Genomic DNA, 19,921 nt, shown 5'->3' with positions numbered 1-19,921 from the left:
ATCACAGTAGAACACCCTCTCCCGTGAAATGTACTCTTAAAAGGCGCCGAGTTGTTACTTAGTTCGTTCGCATAGCCTAAATCAAGCTCACATACCAATTCATTTAAAACATTCCCATATTGTGTATGAGTGAAATGTGTTTCACAGTCACCGTCTTTGTTCACAACCCCACAGACATTGGTGCCATTTTTTGGACATAGTGCAATATTAAAATCCCCCCCCCCCCCCCAATGATATACATATCCCCTCTGGCTTCTTTTGCAAACGTTACTAGAACATTTAGTAGTTTCTTAATAATTCCGACTATTTTATCTGGCGGTCCATTATTATAAAAATGTATCAGCATCACTCTTTGCTTACTCCCCATACATATCTCCATCAGTTGATAATTAACATCTTCGAGTTTCAATGTGGTTTTCCCTATAATTAACATGTTAGACACGTAAATTGCCAACCCTTGCCCTCGCATGTTTACCTCCAACTGCGGGCATAAGATAGGAGCGATAACCACTCAGATGTACGCGCTCCTTTAACCACGTTTCCTGCAAACATATAATTTGAAACCCATCTACAAATTCACGCCACTCTAAGATTTCTAACTTAGGGGCCGATTAGGATAGAGGACGGATGCATGACCGCTGGGCTGGAGGCGGCGGAAAATGCACCTCATCGTCTGCCAGCAGCGGGCCTTCCGTCCGCCATATTAGGAAGGGGAACTGGGCACATTTACTGTCCGCCGCGTAAAAACATGAACCGCCGCGGGAACACACCAGACACCACGGAAGACGGAGCCAATCCAGGCTCACCGCTGTGCGGAATGACGTCCCGACCGTCAGCAATATTACGATGTTCGAAACAAACCAGAACACTGCAGCGGAAACACCTTCATCTCATAGACGGCGGAAGCACCACAACGGAGGGGGAAAGCATTGCCACGAGACCCACTGCACGGACCCGACCGCCATGGACCCAGCCCTACACGCCTTCCCGGCCGTGTTCCTACTTCACTACCAGCAAGTCATGCAGACGCCGCCGCAGGTACGCAAGCATGCAATACACACATACCACGCCATAGCATGCATGAACACTGGTACCTGTCCACACCAGACACCCTGGTGGGGACAGAAACACACACAAGTGCACCCACACCAGTCCCACCTCAGCACAATCACCCCCCGCATCAGGCACACGCCGCCCATGAAACACCACAGCCAGCCCACGGACGGACTCCGCTGCACCGTCCGCGGCGGTCGGTTTTTCTATGGTTCCGTCGGCGGTCTTTGGAGACATCCGTCCGCCGCGGTCGGGTTTTGCTGGAGGGGAATCCTAATAGCACCGCCAGTTTCCCCACAGTGCGGTCGGACGGTCATTTCCCGCGAGACTGGCGGTCCGGACGCTTTCCGTCCGCCATCCTAATCGGCCCCTTAGTTTGTAGGCCTGCCACGTTCCAGAAAGTCACTTTTAGCAACTTATTGTCATCAATGCATATTCCATCTGAAGTATCTGCCTCTACCATAGAGTTGGTAACCTTAAGTTCTAATGCAGGGCAACCATCTACCGGTTTTTCCAGAGGAGGGAATCTTTGGGTTTTGCATTTGTAGTGCTATATTTTCTTCAAGTCAATCTTGATCTTCTAGACTATACAGACTTTCAAATCTGTTTGTTGTGGGAATGTTATAGCGAGAATTTGTATTTATCGGGTAAGCCCAGTTCATAAGTTCCCGCTCTTCTGGCGGTTTATAGAAATACCCCAGTGGGACCACATTTATGCCTCGGGGTTTATTAAAAAGCTCCCAAGACGTTCCAGTATTGTTTGTACTAAGTGTGTTGAAGCGAATGTTAAGACTACACAATCCCATACTAAGTTTTTAGGGGTTTGCCCCACCTTTGCTATTCTTCTCGCCATTTTGAACTCCGAGAACAGCGCTCTATCCAAACCTGTCCGTGTATTTAGCCAATGTAAGGATTTATTTCTCAGGGTCTCCCAGGATTCTCTTTCTTGACTAGTTAACTGCGGGACATTTGTTAGAATTATAGAAAATTGGGTTGTTTCTGGAGGGAGTTCTAAGTAGTTTGTATTTTGCCCGTTATTGGTCTGTATAGGGCATGGTAAAGGTTGACTAGCTCGGGGGTAATGTGTGGTAATTTCTCTCATTTCGGTACTCGGCAGATTATTCCCATCATTTATTTGTCTCGTAATGTACTGTGGTGGGAAACTATGGCCTGTTGGAATTCTTAGGACCTTAAACCCTCGGGGGTCGTACTGCCTTTCCAATCCCGAGTCACCTCTTTCTCTCGTGTCTGCATATTCTTATTTACTAGGGTGCTTGATGTTACTATCGAACTCGTTGTTGCTATTTTATGCAATCTTGGTCTCCTTATAGCCTTGTTTTTACTGTTCTCCTGATCATTACATACCATATTTTTCTCCTGAATCTTCTCTAGGATTATTTCAATATTTTTTAATCTATCATCCATCTTACTCAGTGCTTCCTTAATTACTGTTTCTAATTCTTCTATCAGGTATGGAATTTCATTTGCCTTGCTCTTGTTATGACATGGCTCCTTCTGTTTGGGTTGTATCCCTGTCTGTCTTAGTTGGGGCTGATTTGTTAACTTTTTCCTTTTTGGTGCTTTTTTCTGTTGCCTTGAGGACCTTGTATTAGAATCTAGAAAGTCCCCTTTTTCAGACCCATTCCCACCCACAGGATTTCTCATACGTTTTGAGAGAGGTTGACACCCTTCCTCATCGTCCTCACTAACCCACACTTGATCTGTTGTTAATTGAATACAGCCATTTCTGGGCGGTGATTTCGTTAAGGTTTTCTCTACTTGTCCCATTTCACCCTGAATAATTGATGTTTGTATCTCTCCCCTCGCTCCTGCATTAAGTGTCTCTTCCACTGTACTTATTTGCTTTTCTATTGCCCCCACAGCGCCCGTCAAATAGTTCAGTAGTGAGGTACAATTTTTCGGGTCCTTTTTAAAAACCAGCGTTTTCCCTAGGGTTTTTTCGGATTCTGTCTTTCGTTTCCCCATATTGATAGAGCGGTGGGTAATACCGTAGTAATTTCGAAGGGTCACCAAGCTTTAGGAACACCAAATTGCCAAAGAAGCTTCCTAGGAATCAACAACTCAAATCTTCAACAGGCTTCCACGGGTGAAGACTTCCAACTAATTTTGCTGACTTGGTTTCAGGTAATCACCAAACCAGACCGTTCACAGCCGCAGGGTGGTATGACAGGACCAAGGGGGGGTGGCCCAGCCAGGCCTCCTCCGGACACCGACGGGCACAGACAGGCCGGCACTTGGCCCGGCGCGCGCCCGCGTCGCGGTGGGAGAGGCTGCGCTATGAGCGCGTTGGCCACACCTCCCCCTCACTCGTGCCCGGTGCAGGGTACAGCGGTGTACTCTGGGGGTTGCAGTCTACCCCAGAGTGTGAGGATCAGCGTGGATTGCTCAACAGAGGTGACGTTGCCCCTGGGACCCTTGTCCCACTAGGGGTTCTTAGCAGGCAGTTATGGTATAGCGGGCAGCAAAGGAACACCACGAAACAGGCAAAGGAGCCCTCACCGAGCAGTGCCCGGAGTTTACCTCGGTTCATCCTATCAAAAGTGAACATCAAGTCTGTGAATGCGATATGTAAAGATTCAGGCCGAGCCACTGTGTATTTATTAATAATTAAATGTAGGTTCAGGCATTGGTCTGAGGTCGACCTCTTGCCCTAAAACCATACTAGCATCACTCAAAATATTGTTTTCTTCTTCCCAATCACACAGCCTATTTAAAATCACCCTCTCCAAGACCTTGACCATGGCATCCAGTAAGAAAATTGGCTGATAACATTGTGGGTTCTCCTTGTCCTTCTTCTTAAATATGGGGACAATCATGGCGGTGGTCCAAGATGGTAACAACATCTTTTGTGCAGCCGCATTCAGGACCTGCGTTAGTATGGGGGGGGCCCTAACCTTCTGTATTTGCTTTAGGTTTAATTTTGGTTTTTATTGACATTCTGCAGCAAAGAAACAACAGACAGCTTTTGGAATGCCCTTCATACCCCCTCGTCTATGCCCCCGGCCCAGCTTGCAATTTGAGCCGCTATAAACAGTGTACAGTCGGTAGCCAAACTGGCGCCTCCAGCAGCAATTTGGTAGTTCATTGAGTCTCTGCAAGTTTTGGTCTTCTATAACGTCTTGGTTTTACAGTAATGTCAAAACAGGAGTAAGAGAAAGAAAGGAAATACAAAAGAAGAAGGAAGAGAAACCAGAGAAGACACCCCCCCCCTTTCCCACCCATGAACTGGTGTGCTTGTGTCCCTGTCCAAGGCTAGAGACTATCTAATGTCTGGGCAATGTATGACTCATGAAGTCATAACAGGGTTATCTGGAGCTGTGAGTCGGTGGAGACGGAGGTACCTCAGGCATGTTATTTCATTCATTTCCGTAGCCAGCAGTGAGAGTATCGGTTGCCAAACCTCCTTAAAGCTTGTGGTGGAATTTGTAAGGGAGGCCTGTATCCGTTCTATCCCTAAAATGTGCCACAACCTGTGTAGACATCCGGTATACGCCAGTCGTGTTTGTGTCCCCCAATGCGATAAGATGTTTTGAAGTGCTGCTCCCAATACTAGTCCCATCTGTTTCCCCCTCCTGGACCGTAAAGGGTATGTCAAAGGGTTAGGCAGTCCAAGTACTACGTAGACTGGAAACCTCTGGATCTGTGTCTCAAATTGTCTGTCCACATCGTATAGAATTGCATTCCAGTAGCCTGTTATTTCCTTGCATTCCCAGAGGATTTGGGTCAGCGTGCCCTCTTCCCCGCACCCTCTCCAACAGGTCGAACTACGGTCTGGGTTCCCTTTGTTGAGGCGTCAAACACCAGTATGTGGCAATCTTGATGGCGGTCTCTCTGCTAGTGGTATTGCGCGCAGTGTAATTGGCGCGGTAATAGATGTCCTCCCATTCTTTTGTTGAAAGGTCCCTCCCAAGCTCCCTCGACCATGTTTTCAGGCTAGCCGTGTGTGTCCCGGGAGCTTGTGGGCGTAGCATGTCATACAGTTCAGAGATCATCTTCTTATCTGTCTTCTTTGTCACTAGCCAGTGTTCAAACTTGGTCAACTACCTGCTCACCTTGGGCTGCACCTCCACACTGGAAAGCCAGTGGCGAATTTGCAGATAATGAAACCTCTCTGTTTCGGGGAGACCATAATCTATTCGTAGATCGGAGAATGAAATAATCCCCTCTAGGTCGAAGAAGTGGCCCGCTGCCTTGCACTCGGTTCCCCGCCATCCCGCAAATGCCCTCTTGTCCCATCCAGGTGTAAATTCTTTATTGTCAAATAAATGAGTCATGGGTGAGGGGAAATATGACAATCCTCTTTTTCGCTGCGACCCCGTCCCAAACCCTGAGTAGTGTATGTGTTATAGGTGAGCCCCGGAGGTTTTCGGGCCGGTCCGCACTTTTCAAGAAAGGGACCTTCCACAAGGAGAGTTTTGCCAGTGCCCGGTCCTGAAACAGCCAACTCTTTTCCGACTCCAGCCTGTTCCATTCTACTAGGTATCGAAGTTGTGCTGCCCTGAAGTATTCCAAAATATTTGGTATACCCAAGCCTCCTGCCTCAGGCCGTAGGTAGCTCAGCTCCCTTCTCATCCAGGGACGTGCCCCCGCCCATTAGAACTGTTGGATTGCTTGTTGTATTTGCAGAAGAGTGCCCGCTGAGGGCCAAACTGGTATAGTCTGAAAGAGGTAGAGTGCTTTGGGCAAGATGGACGTTTTAATCGTCCGGTCCTGAAACAGCCATCTCCTTTCCGACTCCAGCCTGTTCCATTCTAGTAGGTATCGAAGTTGTGCTGCTCTGAAGTATTCCAACATTTTTGGTATACCCAAGACTCCCGCCTCAGGCCGTAGGTAGCTCAGCTCCCTTCTCATCCGGGGACGTGCCCCCGCCCATAAGAACTGTTGGATTGCTTGTTGTATTCACAGAAGAGTTCCCGCTGGGGGCCACACTGGTATAGTCTGAAAGAGGTAGAGTGCTTTGGGCAAGATGGACATTTTAATCGCTGTAACCCACCCCAAAAGTGACAGCGGGTGATGGTTCCAGTGTTGCAGCTCTTTGTTAAGCTGAGTATTTCATTTGGAATAGTTAAGCGTAACCGTTTGCGCCACAGATGGCGCCAACTCAATCCCCAGGTATGGGATGGATGGCCAGACCTGTATACCAGCATAGGTGTCCCTTCCCGGCGCCTCTGGTGTCTCGGGCTGCTTGAGCAACAAGATCATTGACTTCCCGATGTTGACTCGGAAGCCTGACACGCGGCCGAAGGATTCTAGTTCTTGTAAGAAGGCCGGAACCGATCTTTCAGGAGATTCAAGGGAGGCGATTATGTCATCTGCATAGAGGCTGATCGCGTGCCGTTCCCCACCAAAAGGGACGCCCAGGATGTCAGGGTTGTCTCTTAATTTCTGCACCAACGGTTCAATGTACAGTGCAAAAAGGAGAGGCAACAGTGGACACCCCTGCCTCGTCCCCCTTTGGATCTCGAAGGGGCTAGATGACACTCTGTTGACTCTAATGGACGCCGTGGGCGCACTGTAGCAACTCTACACCCAGGCCCTGAACCTGCCAGCCACGCCAAAGTGAACCAGGGTTTTATCCAGGAAGTCCCAGTCCACCCGGTCAAATGCCTTTTCGGCATCCACTGACAGCAGAAGAGCAGCCATATTTGTACGATGGGTCTTATCTATAAATAAGATGTAATATGCGTTTGGTGTTATCACCGCTCTGACTGCAGTGGATGAAGCCAGACTGATCAGGTTCAATGATGCCCGGCATGAGGGGGCCCAGCTGTGCTGCTAGTATCCTGGTGAACAATTTCAAGTCCACATTAAGAAGGGACACCGGGCGATAGGAGCCGCAGAGTGATCTGTCCTTCCTTGGTTTCAGCAGGACCCCAATGGACAACTCCAGCATTTCCGGGGGGGATTGTCCCGGTAAAGGATTTAAAGAGCTACATTAAGAGTGGGGCTAAGACCTGGCAGTAGGTTTTATAGAATCCGGCTGAGAAGCTGTCTGGCCCCGGTGGTTTCATAAGCTTGAGGCGCAAGATTGCCCCTCTCACTTCTTCCACGCTTATCGTGGCTCAAGCGTGTCCATGAGCTCTGGGTTTAGGGCCGCTGTGTTCACGCCCTGTAGGTAGGCGCTGATGTGGGAGGATGGTGGGGTGTCCCCGCAGTAAAGGTCGGCATAAAAGGCCCGAAAGACCTCGCAAGCTCTTCATCGCTATCCACCGTTTGCCCTGAGCTCACCGTGAGACTGAACCTTTGTTTGCTGGGTGCGGGCTCGCAGTTAGCTCGCCAACAGTCAGCCGTTTTATCTCCCCCTTTATAGATGGAATGTTTAAGCCGAAGTGCTGCATATTCAGCTCTATCTAAATCGAGTCATGCCAGTTGGGCCCGTGCCGCCTTGAGCTGGCGCCAAACACGTCCTGCCTAGTACGCCCCTGCGGCTGCTCTATGGCTTGTGGGAGCCGGTCGATGCCCCTCTTCACCGGGCGGGTGTCTCCCGTCGGAACCGGCTCTGCCCCAGTCTTGGTGCTTTCCGCCTGTGGATGCTGCTCTATGCCAAGTCCCTGCCCCCAGGGGCCCGCCCTTATGGTTCTGTGACTTGCTGTACAGAAACTGCAGCTCTACCGCTCGTCCAGCGCCGGAGCGCTAGTCGGTACTTCTAGCCGATGCTCCCGACAAGTATGCTGTCGTGCCTCCGCTCCACTCTGTGACCCCGCAATTGCTCTCAGCCCAGCTCGGCTGCAGTACGGTAGGCCTCCCTTGGCCTCCACCCCATCTCAGCCACTTGCGTCCCGCCATCGCCTAGGCCCCCCTCCGGTGTAAGTTAGAGTGCTTACTCCTGCGCCTGGATATGGCCTGTAGTGCTCGGCCTGCTCACCTCTGTGGGTCTGTTTTTGATCCTACTCCTGTGCCACTTCGCCTCTGTATTTTCTCAGTGGGCCCGGGTGCCAGTCGAAGGGTCTGACAAATGTCCCGCTATGCCGGGTAGCTATCTCACCTTCTGTCCTCGCTCTGCCCCAGCCATGTTATTCCCACTTGTGGCTCCCTCCCTGGACCGTACTTCAGTCTCGGCCCCAGGTCCCCTCCGCAGCTGCTCTGGTATCGAGTTAATGTAGCAGAAATCTGCCAATGCTCACACCCCCTCCCGGTGCCAATCGATGATTTTGGCTGATGCTTTCCTCCTATGGGCTACCGCACCTCCACTCCTCCCTGCAGCGCCTCCGTGGTTCGCTTTCTCTGGTGACGGCGGCCTACTGTGCCTTGCTGTAGCTGCCGCTCCTCCGCAGCTGCCCTTGCCACACCGTCGCTGGATCGCTAACCAGGCCCCCTGTCCGGCCCCTCGCGTCGCCCAACAGTCTCCAGGGGACTCCTACCGCGGCACTACTGGCTATGCCAGCTCTCCTGCCATTCAGTAGCTTCCGCTGTGACGGACGGGTGTAGATGCCGTTTTCTGCCCGCTGCTTCACGTCTCAAGAAATCGTGCCTATCCAGTTTTCTGCCCCTCGCTCCGGTGAGCGCCAGCCGGTGCATCTGGCCGATGCTCCACCTGGCCAGGCAACACCCCTATGGCCCTCTCAGCTTTGCCGCCGCCGTGTATGTGTGGGTCACTCCCGGCTCGCTAGGCCTCGCACCAGCGGGGCTTTGCTAGGCCCACCCGCTACTCCTGTGGCCAGTCTCCGTGAGGAGCGGTGCACCGCTTTGCGGGTGAGTTGGACACCAGCCGACTGCCTGGCCGCTGGCCCAGCTCTGAGGCCTGTCACGCTGCTTCACTGCCCGGGTCCGACTCTGCCACAATGTACCGGGACCCCGGGCGTTCTGCTAGGCCGCGTTCCACCTCTCCTCCCTAGGCGTCCGCTCTTCTCAACTCGCTGCTGGGCACTGCCTGGGTCTCCCCGCCGCGCTCCTCGTCTCGGGTCACCCACTCAATAGGTTCTCGGTCACCTCCGTAGGGTTAGCGGCATCATCCTCTCTCCGCAGTGAAGCACTTCTAGTGGTCTCTTTCCGACCAGTCTGGACCATCTGCCATTTTCTTCCCTCCGTGCCGCGGACACCCAGGAGGCGATTCTGTCGTCGACGTATGTCCCTCACTCACTCTCAGGCCCTCAGCCGCCGCACCGGAATGGGTGAAATTAGGCACTCAGGAGCAGGGAGACGATGTAAAGTACGTCTTACCCGCTCGCCATCTTGGCCACGCCCCCCTGTATTTGCTTTAAACAGGTCTGGCGGTATACTGTCCGGACCTGGGGCCTTATTGCTTGATAGGGCAAGAATACCTTGTGTGACTTCGTCTAACATGAAGACCACTCTGTTACCAAATTTCACAGCTGTAACAGGGGATTTATTGCCCGCCACCCCCCTGATTATAAATGCCCTCAAAATTATCCACCCACTGTTGCTCTGAGATGTGGTGGCATAAGAGCGTGCCAGAGCCCTCAACAAAGTAAGGCCTATTTACAACACTCCAGAATAGTGAACTGTCTGCCGTTCGCAGGCTAGACAAAGCTCCTTCCAGGCTGATTCCTGATCAAATGCCCGTCCCTCTGGAACTGCTTCATGTCTGCCTTCTGGTGACGCAGGGTTCTCGAGCAGTCCCTATCAAAACATTTAGGGTTTTGTGACACCCGGGTGCTGATGGCTGTGACAGTTATAAGTTTACAAACCCCCAGAGCTATGCCTTTAAAAGCTTCCAGTCCCTCACCCCTACATGTGTCACTATCCAGAAAAATGTTAATTTCATGTAGGCAGGATGTAAAGAGAGAAGTTTGAAGGGTCCACCTGAGATCATTTCAGTCCTCTACCCTGGTTGACAGTGGATAGGTTTTATAAGTGACCTACCTTAACTGTGGTTTTGGGCCCATGATGATATCCAAGGTTAAAGATAATGGGTTGTAGTCACTGAAAGGACTAAAAATGATATTAAAATGAGAAGTGAGCAGGTATAATGGTGCCGAAACAAATATAAAAACTATAAGCAATCCACTTCCCCTCCTTTTGTAAGATGGGCAAATTACCGGGTTCGGGGAGTTCACCAATTTCTCCATGCTTAAAACCATTAAGAAAAAAGCTGTTATCAATTGCCCAAGTTTCTTGGAGACAAATTATGTGGAAGGATTCTACAAAATGCACCCACCTGGGGTCACTAAACTTTGAGGACAGACCTGCAGTATTCCAAGACAACAACATAAGACCCTTTGGCTGCTGTGAGTGAACTCCCGGGGAGGCTCTGTGGGCCCTGCAAGACTGGAAAGAATCACATAAGTCCAGTCAATCGCAGCACTCCATACCACTCAAGGGTAGAAATTGATTGGGTGTGGGCACCGGGGGTGTGGCCTAGAAGCAAGGTGGACGTTAGCTGGACAGGACCTCCTTCCAGCCAAATGATAGTATGATGGATGAGCTAAATAAATCTGGTCTATAGAAAAAACCCAAAGGCAGGGCAACTATCCCTGGTAGGCCTGATGTCAATTGGGGGGCAGCAGCAAGTAGATCACCAGCTAACCAAGAATAATTAACACAGTCTCCCGCCCATGGTTTCCTGTCCCTGCCTATCTACCTAACGCTGCGTGCTGTGATAGTAGAATCTGCAAGCTCCATCCTAAGAGAAAGATGTGAGCTAAACCAGTGCATGACCTTGTTCTTGAGTTCCTGGTAAGAACAGGGGGAGACATTCCTCAGGACTATTACATAAAGAGTTGCTTCTGGGGCAAATCTAACAGACCTCTGGGGTTGATAGGAGATGCTGAAGGCCAATACCCCCTAGTTCGTCCATTGGACAGAGGGCATCAATACTACAAGAGCTATGAAATACCCCCATGGGTCCTGGCTTTAGTACAACTTGGGGCGGGTCTGAACCTGCGCCACCAAGATCTTGGATTAATGTAGGGCCCCTCCCTGGGCCAACAGGATCAACTGACCCCGCGGCTCCTCTGCTGTGCCCTGCACCTGAGCAACCTCCTACCCAGCCCTCCCCTTGGCCATCAGGGAAAATAACTCAGAAACCCTGTCTTCAATGTGGGAAATTCTCAACAGAATTGTGTCCAATTTATTATTTAACTATGTTTTGAGATCCCCAATTAAAACATTTCTAAGGGAAGAGCCCACTTCCTCTCCTGATGAGTTGAAAATAAGTCGGTCCATTGGCAAAGACTGTGCAGAGGCTGGGCGGATACCCAAGCCTTTCTTTTCCACTTCGGACTGATAACTGGTGTAGTTGGAATTATGAGTCTGTCCATTCCAGGGATAGCCACCCTCGATCTTCATCAGGAACCCCCATTGGCCCCCTTTCATGGGAATGCCCCTCCACACTGATGCAAGCGAGTGAACCATGAGAGGGGCTCAATAAATGTCCCTGTCCAGCAAGAGCCTCCTTTCAACAAGTTCTATTTCTTTAGATACAGCACCCACAGCCCGATAGAGAAAACCTTCTACGGTCGATACACAGGGGTGGCAGAGTGAGGCGGGGGTTTAATGAGAGTCCCTTTCTTTTTACCCATGGTGTGGCACCCTTCAGCACCATTATTCCTCTTCTCAGCCTAGATACCAATAGAGTGATAGCAAGCCGGGATGCCAATGAGCAGCCTAGCGAAGCAGTCAAACGGAACAATCACAAAATACTGGATATCAGAGGAAAACGTACCTTGGCCTTAAACTGGTCCTTGATGATATATTACAGCAGGGCAGATACCCTCCAGCCTATTTAGTACAGATCAAGCCTAAAGGACCCCGCCATGCTTCTTCCTGTCGCTGACGGCCCAGATGGGCCCGGGCACGACCCACGAGCATCCCATGCTGCGGGAGCCCTTCAGGGCTTAAGTAGAGCGCATCGGGGCCCAGACCTCACACTGACTGCTGCGTCCTGCCGCAACAGGTTCTGGGGCTTGTAGTCCGCCCCCTTACGACTGCTACAATCGGCTCTGACACTGCGGGAGCCCTTGAGTGCTTAAGTAGATACCACACTGGTGGCTTCCTGCAGCAACAGGCTCTGGGACTTGTAGTCAGCCCCCTTCCAACTGCAACAAACCGGATCCCAGGTGCTAAGGTCTGTCCTGGGCAGTCTGCGCGTCGACTCCCTCCCGAGCTTGCATGCCCAGAATAGCTGTCTATTTAAACAGTGGTTAGTCTGAGAAATATGACACAGGTTGGTGATACATAGGTTTTTCATGCAGATTATCTGCTTCAGGTTGACCTGTGTGTGGGCACCTGTCATACACACTGGTCAACTATTACTGTCTGATGTTGTATTTCATTAGTCTTTAAAGTATTGCGGGTGCTAAGGCATGTCAACAAGTGAGATCATCAATAGATTCTGACAGGCGTTTCCACTTCCCAGGGTCGATATTCCTGCCTTAGTTAAAACTGGAAAGCTCCAGCATTTGAACTCTGGCGTTATACTTGGTTGTGTCTACAATGTTTTAATCTGTTGTGTGTCTCACTCAAAATGTTTGACCTTTGGAAAACTTACCATCATGCATGTTAATTATTGTAATGATAATTCCAATAGTCTATTAACTAAACCACTTTGACCCATTTTGTGATGATGATGGTATTTTTAAAATTCTCATGTGATGGCTCTATGTATTTGAATTTTTGAGTTTAAAACAGTTATTCATTTTGGACATAAACTGGGTAGAATTTTCTCCAATATTTCTAAAATTTTTCTTTGTATAAGGAGAGCCAGGTGTCACATCTGTGTTTGCACACAATCTAAAACCGGAGGAGGAACCGCATTTCCAAGAAGAATCTGAATCAGAGGGGAGAAATGCAAGTATGTATTAAATTGTTATTGTTTGTGTACAGAGAGTGTACTGGATCAAATAAAGATCACCTTGCTATGCTCAGTTCCTGTATACCTAGTCTGATATTTGAAAGTCAATCAGCTAAAATAAATTGCTAATCCAATCTAGGATGGGATTTTCATCGCTGACAGGAACAAAGACTCGACGGCTTACTGGGTGGAGAAGGCCGTGTTAGCAGTGACCTGGAACCAAAAAATAATCAGCATAGTTTGGTATGCCCTTTTGAATAAAGTTAAAATGCAGAATTGCATAGCAATCATTGTGTAGATATAGGTGCTGTATAATAAGTCATCCGACTATATATATCTTATTTAGCTACTCTTGGAAGAACTAATCTCCTGGGCATCAAATAAAAAATTAATCCCTATCAACCAGACTGGATTCCAAAAAAATCTAGGGACCTCGACAATCATTCTAGCCCTTTCCCTGCTGATAGATGCTACAATCAAACATAAAAAACCATTATATGCGTGCTACATCGATTTCTCAGCCGCATTTGATAGCATTGACAGAGGGAAATTGTGGGCAAAACTCTAAAAGTGGGAGGTGGATCCCAAATTGATGAATCTATTGATCTTACTGCATTCAGACACCTGGATCCAAATAAAACTGGGAGCCGGCAATTGTCTTTCAAAAGAAATTCCGACTACAAAAGGGTTGAAACAGGGGTGCGTCCTCGCACCGACCCTGTTCACCCTTTTCATGTCTGACCTTTCCAAAGATCTGGACAATTGCAACCATCATGCCCCAAAGTTAGGGGGTCTTATATTGTTGAATTTATTGTATGCAGACGATCTGATACTAATCAGCCACACCAGTAGGCCTGCAACACCTTATTAATACAACAAGTACATTTTTCGAAAAAAACGGCCTGAACATAAAAACGGAAAAATCGAAGGTGATGGTATTTAATCAAAAATCAAAAAAGCAAACATTTCAATGGTCTCTGCATGACCTTAAAATGGAAACAGTAAAAGAATACTAATATCTGGGGATAACTTTTGACTCCAACGGCTCATTCCAGCGACAAGTAACAACAATAAAAAACAGAGGGATTTCACTGGCCATCGCTTTAAGAAGTATCAAGAACAAAATAGCGGGCCCAAACTTAATCCCCTTGCTGGACATATTTCGTGCAAAACTGCTACCATCAATAACATATGGCAGTGAATGCATGAGAGGGAGAGACACTTTAGACAACGTGGTCAGTAAAACACTCCGAATACTCTTTACACTCCCTCCGTACACTTCCCCAGCACAGTTAAGGCTGGAGTTCCGCTTACAGAAGCAGCAAATTGCACGCAAGGGCGCATATGTAAAATGCTGGCATAAAGTAAAGAACGCTGAAACAGACTCCCTGAACGCCCACCTTTGGAAAGAGCTGGAGACAAACAAGGGTTCCCCTGCAATGGTGTACCTCCAAGCAGCTATAAAATCCCTTGCACTAAAATACCTCTTGGACTCGAGTTGTTCACATAAGTGCTTTAAGCGCCTGGTCAACAAATCTGTGAAAATACTTTCCATGGAAGAAGACAAAGCAGCACTAACCAGGAGATCCCACGGGTGGTTCGTGATTCAAGGCTACACCAGTGCCTTACCTCAGACATACCTCAGCACCTGCTTCTCAAGGAAGGTGAAGGAAGATTTTCTGCGGTTGAGGATGGGGGTAATTCCGGCAAAAGTACATCTCCCCCCATGGAAACGCCTGGAGTCCAACCCCAATTGTAGGCTCTGCGACAACCCAAAGGAGGACGTTCTGCACTTGTTATGTAGCTGCAAATCTTTAGATAGAGCCCGAAGGGGCCAACTAACACAGCTCTGGAACCAAAGTGGTGTGCGAACTCGCAGACAAGCACTGCTGATCAGCTTTAAGGGAGAAGATATCCAATTAGCCTGCAGACTAGTGCCCTTCATGAAAACAGTTAACACGATCTAAAATCCATCGGCTAGTGATTGAACTTGATTAAAAAAGACCCTCTTTTGCACTTTAAGAAAATTCTCTTTTGATCACCAAAGACTCAGTAAATGTTGAAAGGCTTTTTTATACAAATCCAATGTACTGTACCAGTTTGCACGGATCTTTCTTCCTCATTTTTAACTCTTTTTATTGCTTTTATCCGTTTTTGTAAAACTCTTGATCATGTATCTCCTCCAGTTTTTCTAAAGAGTAATTGCAAAGATTTTTATTATTCACGCAATAAAGTTTATTATTATTATTATTTAGATATGTTGGGCCTTTGTTGAGCAGGAACATCTCACTTTGTGCACCAAGTGGGTGTGTAGTTTACCGTAAGTCTGAAAACTCAATAATTTTGTCGGACATCAAGCAGAATTTCACTATGGTAAAGTCCTGATGCTGGTGAAAATAATTCCTTTTATAAAGTGTGATATGGTTAAGTCCAGTCTACTAATGGGCAATAGCTTTTTGGAGAGAGATACAAAAAGGAATGATTTCGGGATTCTCAGATCATAGTTCAGAGAATTACATGAGAAAGAAGCTTACATGATGATGGGATTAAATCCGTTTTGGTCCCATCTCCATATTGGTTGTCCGGTCATAGTGTTCCCCTCTACCTGAGATGAAGTGTTGTGCGGAGCTAGCTTCTGCAGGGCCAAGGGTCTGTATTACAGTTCATCTTACAGAGGGTGCCTGTGCCGTAAAATGAAAGATATAATGCTCTGTTCCATTTGTTCAATTTCCTCCTAGATAAAGCAGGATCTGGCTTTTTTTTTTAAACTCATGAACCATGTGCCGCAGATTTTTACATCCCATTGTATCAATGGGGGACTTATTCATCCAAGTCATCCAGGTTGATTAACCCTGCTTCTGACAAAAAATGACCCACATAAGTTTGGTTATCGTCCCAAATATCTCTTGGACTGCTGTGACAAATGTTTTGTCATTTTCATTTTAATCAACCAAATCCTTAATCAAGGCGAATTAACATTAAGGAGAATCGCTTATCCTCCAATGGATAGTACAACGCTTAGCCAAGTGAAGAGCCAGCTCAATAAGACACATTTATGTACACATTTTTTAGGTTATGTAATCATAGCAAGGCCATTTTGGGGTATTTTATAATATGAGCTTTCATATTCGTTGTTTTGTCTGGCAAAATCGTATTCCAAATGTGGTAATCATGAAAACAATGGCATCAAACGCTTTACACCTTTGGCAACGGGGATTTATGGCTGAATTTTGTGAACAATACCAGGGGCAAAGTATGTTTTTGTCAGGAACCAGTCCTGACTCATCTTAGAGAGAATATTCATGGATCCTGTTTTGCTCTGTTCACAAATGGCAAGCCATTGGGGTTTTCGTACTTTCAGAATTAATATCAATTTCTCAAGATATTTTAGTGTTATTGGGTGCATAGGGCCCAAAATGCTGGGAAATATCTTATGGGTTAGTGTGCAATCTGCTTCTTCTGTAGGTCAACATAATTTGGAAGAAAGGATCTGTCTCGGTTGTTGGGGAACTGTAGGAAAAGGCCTCTTTTGACATGGTAAGCCTCCACTGATTGCCTAGAACATTATGTGATTTCTACTTTAAATGAACTGTGTCCCTGCTAACCAGATTCCCAGTGCCTGAGTTCTTTCCTAAAACTGTACCACGATTGGCACACATTCAGAAACCCCTGTACGGCTCCTGTGAATTGTTCCCCTGGTACCAGGGCCATTGGGACTGAAGAGGCTCCGCTGGGCCTACAGCAATAATTACACCACCACAGAAACCCCTCATAAAGACCATGCAAACTGCTATTGCAGGCTGCGTATCTTGGCATAGAGAAAATGTAAGAGTCAACAACGCACAACCATGTGTGCCGTGAAAACATACACTGCATGAGGTATAGGTAACTCACCCCTACTGCAGGCCTTTCAACCCTAAGGCAGGGTGCACTGCATCTCATATGTGAACATATCTGCATGAGAAGATGTGACCGTACAATATCTTAGTCCATTCTTGGATATTGTAAGTGTGCAGGGAAGCCATAGAGAGTGTACATTGGCCGACACCTATCATTACGCGTTCCCCAGCACCATGATGGTTTTACTGTACCCAGGGATGCTTGGTACCAAACATCTTATATATTAATAATAATCCACACTGATGCTATTGTTGGATAGATGTTCCCCTTGAAAACCTTTTGAACACTGGTGTGGTCTCTGACTAGTCTTAGCCAGCCTGCCACCACCAGACATGTTTCTGACTCATGGGTTGAGAGCCTGCACACTCAGAGGCCAGGAACAATGCCTGCTCTCCACATAGGTGCTTCACACCTCCCCCAGGCTGGAATAGGATTCCCAGGCCAAAAGTTTCAAAGGCGTAACGCCTTTGAAATGCAACCCAGGCTCCACTTTTGGTGGGCGGACAGACAGGAAAATTTGCTAGATTAAGGAGGTGTGTTCAAGTTTAGCCAGCACCAACTTTAAGTTGGGGCATTTGATGTGGACACCACTTTTCCAATTCCTTCATCTTGGGATGGAGTGAATTAGCCTATTGTGGTCAGGATTGCACCCCTTCCTAAGGAGGCAGTCACACAGAGGGTATAGATACTAAAGGTCATTAAAGTAGCCCATTGGCTACTACATCCCACCCCCTGTAACGCCCCTAAATTTAGTTTTTAGATGGCCCCCCTAGACCTTGAATTTCAGGTTCGATGGACCTAAGTAGAAAACAGACAAAGAAGAGCTTCTGACCAGAGAACGTTGTACCTCCTGCAGACTTTTGGCACTAAATCTTGACTGCTGCCTCGAAGGACTCGACCATCGTTGTGTGTTGACTCGTCCTGCTCTGTGAGACCTCCAAGAACCCCTGGACACCTCCAGCCCTTCCACAATCACCAGAGAACTCCTGTGGAGTAGAGGAACTAGTCTCCTGCAACTGCAGTCTCTGAACCCCCATAGTCTGACTTACCGACTTGCTGCACCCTGACCACACTGACGCAGCAACCAAACCAGAAGCAGTACACCAGTGCGGGGTGTCAGATCTGTCCCCCCACTTAGTGAGAGGACACGAGGGCCTACAGGAGCCATGCCCTAGCAATACCTGTAGTGCCGGGCCACCTGCAACCGACACTATGACGAGGAGTCCAAACCGGACTCCAACTTTCCAGCAAGCAGCCATCCATCGAGGGACGCCAAGACCCCTGAGACCTACTCCATGAGTAGCCCAGCTGTCCTTGAATCGTCCCTACACCTGTGAGCCCCTGACACAAAGACCATCTTGAGACACAGAGACGGGCTGACCTATCTGCTCTGCACTTAGCCCGCCCGGCATGAGTATTGACAAAACGGCTGCGCTCCCGTGGAGCCGATCCCTTGTTGGTCTTCCCCCGGACTTACTTGTAGGTCCTCTTGTGCAGCCTATTTTGAGTTTGTCCCCTTCTTCGTAGTGCACCAGGTACCAATGACGTCAGCACCATGCTCCCAACTAAATCCGGGACTCTCTTGACGATCCGCTGGTGGAACATTGGACCTTGTCCTGCTGCTACTCTAAACCATGAAAGTGAAGCCCTAGAACCGAGTGTATGATTTTATACACATTTATGTATTTTTCTCTATGGACTTTCATTGTATGTAATTGCTGCACAGTAGTGAGTTATTTTTCAAACTTTGAAAATTCATAACTAAAAAAGCACTTTCCTGTTGAAGGAAGCTCCTAGTCTTAAAAATTATATAAAAATCAATTTGTCTTTTTTGCAGATTGGTTTCCAATTTATTCTTGTGTGTGTTTCATGTATTGCCTCTGTGACTACAACCAATGCTTAGCACTACCCTCTGATAAGCCTAACTACTCATTCACGCTACCACAAATAGTGTTATCTACTTTTGCCTCTCTATACAAATCTGGGTCCCACTGGACTCTCTGCACAGTGTACTCAATTTTTGGTGCACTATATAGAGAATGGATTGGTGAATCAGTGGTGGGGTCTACGACTTTGAGTTTGCTGATAGCACTTTGTCAATAAGTGCCCACATGAGTAAATCCAAAAATTGTCTTTCTCTAGTTGTATTTTTTAATTGGTCTATTTTTAACATTTCTAAACGTAACTGCTAGGGCCTTGGTTAGGTCCCTTATATTAGTGGTTAGAATTTAAGAAGCTTTACTTTAGTTAGGACAAAGAGTATTTTGTTAATGTTTTTACCTCGCCAAAAAAGTCCCAATTTAAGGAGAATTAATGAATGACACAGAACCAGGCTCATTAGCTCGACCTGACCCCTTACATGCGGTTATCCTACTCCCAGTTAAGGGCTGTCTTTAAAGGTTCTGGTATTTAAACTCTCTCTCATGCTACCATTGAGAAGCTTAGAAGGCTTCTGGCAGAATATGAGAGAGATTATCCAGTATATGAAAATGATTCCCATGACAATCAGAGAGGAGTAGATAATGCTGAAGAGGTGGTGGAGACCCCTATCTCAGAAGAAGAAGCTCCATGAGAGGAGGAGCTTGCTCTAGAAAGATTGGTCAGGAGGTTAGCTTTTGAACTTCAACTCCTGGACATGGAGAAACAGAGAAAAGAAACGGACCAGGCCCCATCTCTGGTGGCAGCAATTTCATAATTAGGGGGAGAGAGGAACTTTTTGACCCAAAAATCCCCAAAAGGATTGTCCCCAAATATACAGATGGTGATGATATCAGTAAGTGGTTTATCTTCTTTCGAGAGAGCTTACATCAGTAAAAAGGTAGCCAAGAAGCATTAGGGCTCTCTCTTGTGGGAACTGTTATCAGGTAAATGCAGGGACAGACTCCTGACATTGAACTATACCGTTGCTGAGTCTTATAACCTAATGAAGGGTGCTCTAATTGAGGGCTTTGGACTCACCACTGAGGAATATGGAATCAAATTCAAGGAGACTCGAAAAATATAGAGTCAGTTGTGGGTTGGTTCTGTAGACTTTTCAGTTAAGACACTAGGGGCCAGATGTATCAAAATTGCATTTTGAGATTCCTTAATAGCGAATTTTACCGATTCGCTATTAAGGACTCACAAAATGCAATGCATGTAGGTTTCGCATTTAAAATAGCCATTTCTATGCATTCCTTATTTGTGACTCGCAAA

General features: G+C 47.6%; 1 protein-coding gene across 7 annotated transcripts in view; it reads left to right on the top strand.

Annotated features, from left to right (window-relative positions):
- The window catches only part of LOC144799973 (butyrophilin subfamily 2 member A1-like), a 683,081-nt gene that overhangs the window by 558,383 nt on the left and 104,777 nt on the right, over nucleotides 1-19,921 (top strand). For all 7 annotated transcript variants that reach the window (XM_078671629.1, XM_078671626.1, XM_078671625.1 and 4 more), the window contains one exon: nucleotides 12,731-12,826. In XM_078671629.1, coding sequence (XP_078527755.1) covers nucleotides 12,731-12,826 — 96 coding nt within the window. The remainder of the gene's footprint in view (nucleotides 1-12,730; nucleotides 12,827-19,921) is intronic.

This window comes from Lissotriton helveticus, chromosome 12 (assembly GCF_964261635.1).
Source record: "Lissotriton helveticus chromosome 12, aLisHel1.1, whole genome shotgun sequence".
Taxonomy (NCBI): Eukaryota; Metazoa; Chordata; class Amphibia; order Caudata; family Salamandridae; genus Lissotriton; species Lissotriton helveticus.
This window is presented reverse-complemented; position numbering and strand designations above follow the sequence as displayed.